Source organism: Bison bison, unplaced genomic scaffold (assembly GCF_000754665.1).
Source record: "Bison bison bison isolate TAMUID 2011002044 unplaced genomic scaffold, Bison_UMD1.0 scf7180017462805, whole genome shotgun sequence".
NCBI classification, from domain to species: Eukaryota; Metazoa; Chordata; class Mammalia; order Artiodactyla; family Bovidae; genus Bison; species Bison bison.
In genome coordinates, this window is record NW_011372881.1 from 1 (window position 1) to 903 (window position 903).

The window sequence follows — 903 nt, forward strand, 5'->3', positions numbered from 1 at the left end:
GGGAAGGGACGTGGGTCCTTGGCTGCGAGAGGGGTGCAGCGCGGGGCGGGGCTGCAGGACCCTGCGGCCGAGGCTCCAGACCCGCCTGTTCTCGCCACAGTTGGAGGTAGACCTGCTGAAAGCAGAGAACGACCGGCTGAAGGTGGCCCCAGGCCCCTCGGCGGGCTCCGCTCCTGGGCAGATCCCGGGATCTTCGGCTCTACCCTCCCCTCGTCGCTCCTTGGGCCTGGCGCTCACCCATTCCTTCAGCCCAAGCCTCGCAGACACAGGTACCTGTTGGGGCGAAGGCCCTGGGCGGGTGAAAAGAAGGAAGGTATTCCCCCCTCACGCACTCTGGTGCGGCTTCCGGGGTCAGAGAGGTACCAGTGCTACGGCGAGCCGACGCCAGAGTCCTGAGACACCAAGGATCGCTGTGGTCCTGAAACCCTCTTCGCTCTTTGGGCTTGGACTCCTGGTACTTCTTTGGGGTAGATAAAGACTTTGTGGAAAGGGGAGTGGCAGAAGGTGTAGGGTAGTCTGGGGTGCCCCAGCCAGCCTTCCTGTCCCCACCTCCAGACCTGTCCCCCATGGATGGCATCAGCACCTGCGGCCCAAAGGAGGAGGTGACCCTCCGGGTGGTGGTGAGGATGCCCCCCCAGCACATCATCAAAGGGGTAAGGAACTCGGGGGGCGTGACACCGTTGTTTCCACCCAAGAAGCCTTGGCTCTGAGGACCCCCAAGCCCAGCGTACGTGGCTCCTGAGCCGCCCACCTTGGTCTCACAGGACTTGAAGCAGCAGGAGTTCTTCTTGGGGTGCAGCAAGGTCAGCGGGCAGGTTGACTGGAAGCTGCTGGACGGCGCTGTTTTCCAGGTGTTCAAGGTAAGAGGTGCAGGAGCTCAGGGGCTGCCGGTCCTCTGAGAAC

General features: G+C 63.3%; 1 protein-coding gene across 1 annotated transcript; it reads left to right on the forward strand.

Moving 5' to 3' along the window:
- Nucleotides 1–100: 100 nt before the first annotated feature.
- LOC104982768 (neuron navigator 1-like) lies at nucleotides 101–860 on the forward strand (the record flags this gene model as incomplete). The annotated part of the gene is made up of 3 exons (XM_010832232.1): nucleotides 101–269; nucleotides 556–653; nucleotides 765–860. Coding segments are annotated over 3 exons (363 nt in total), but the record flags the coding sequence as incomplete, so codon positions are not given.
- Between the last annotated feature and the right edge of the window lie 43 nt (nucleotides 861–903).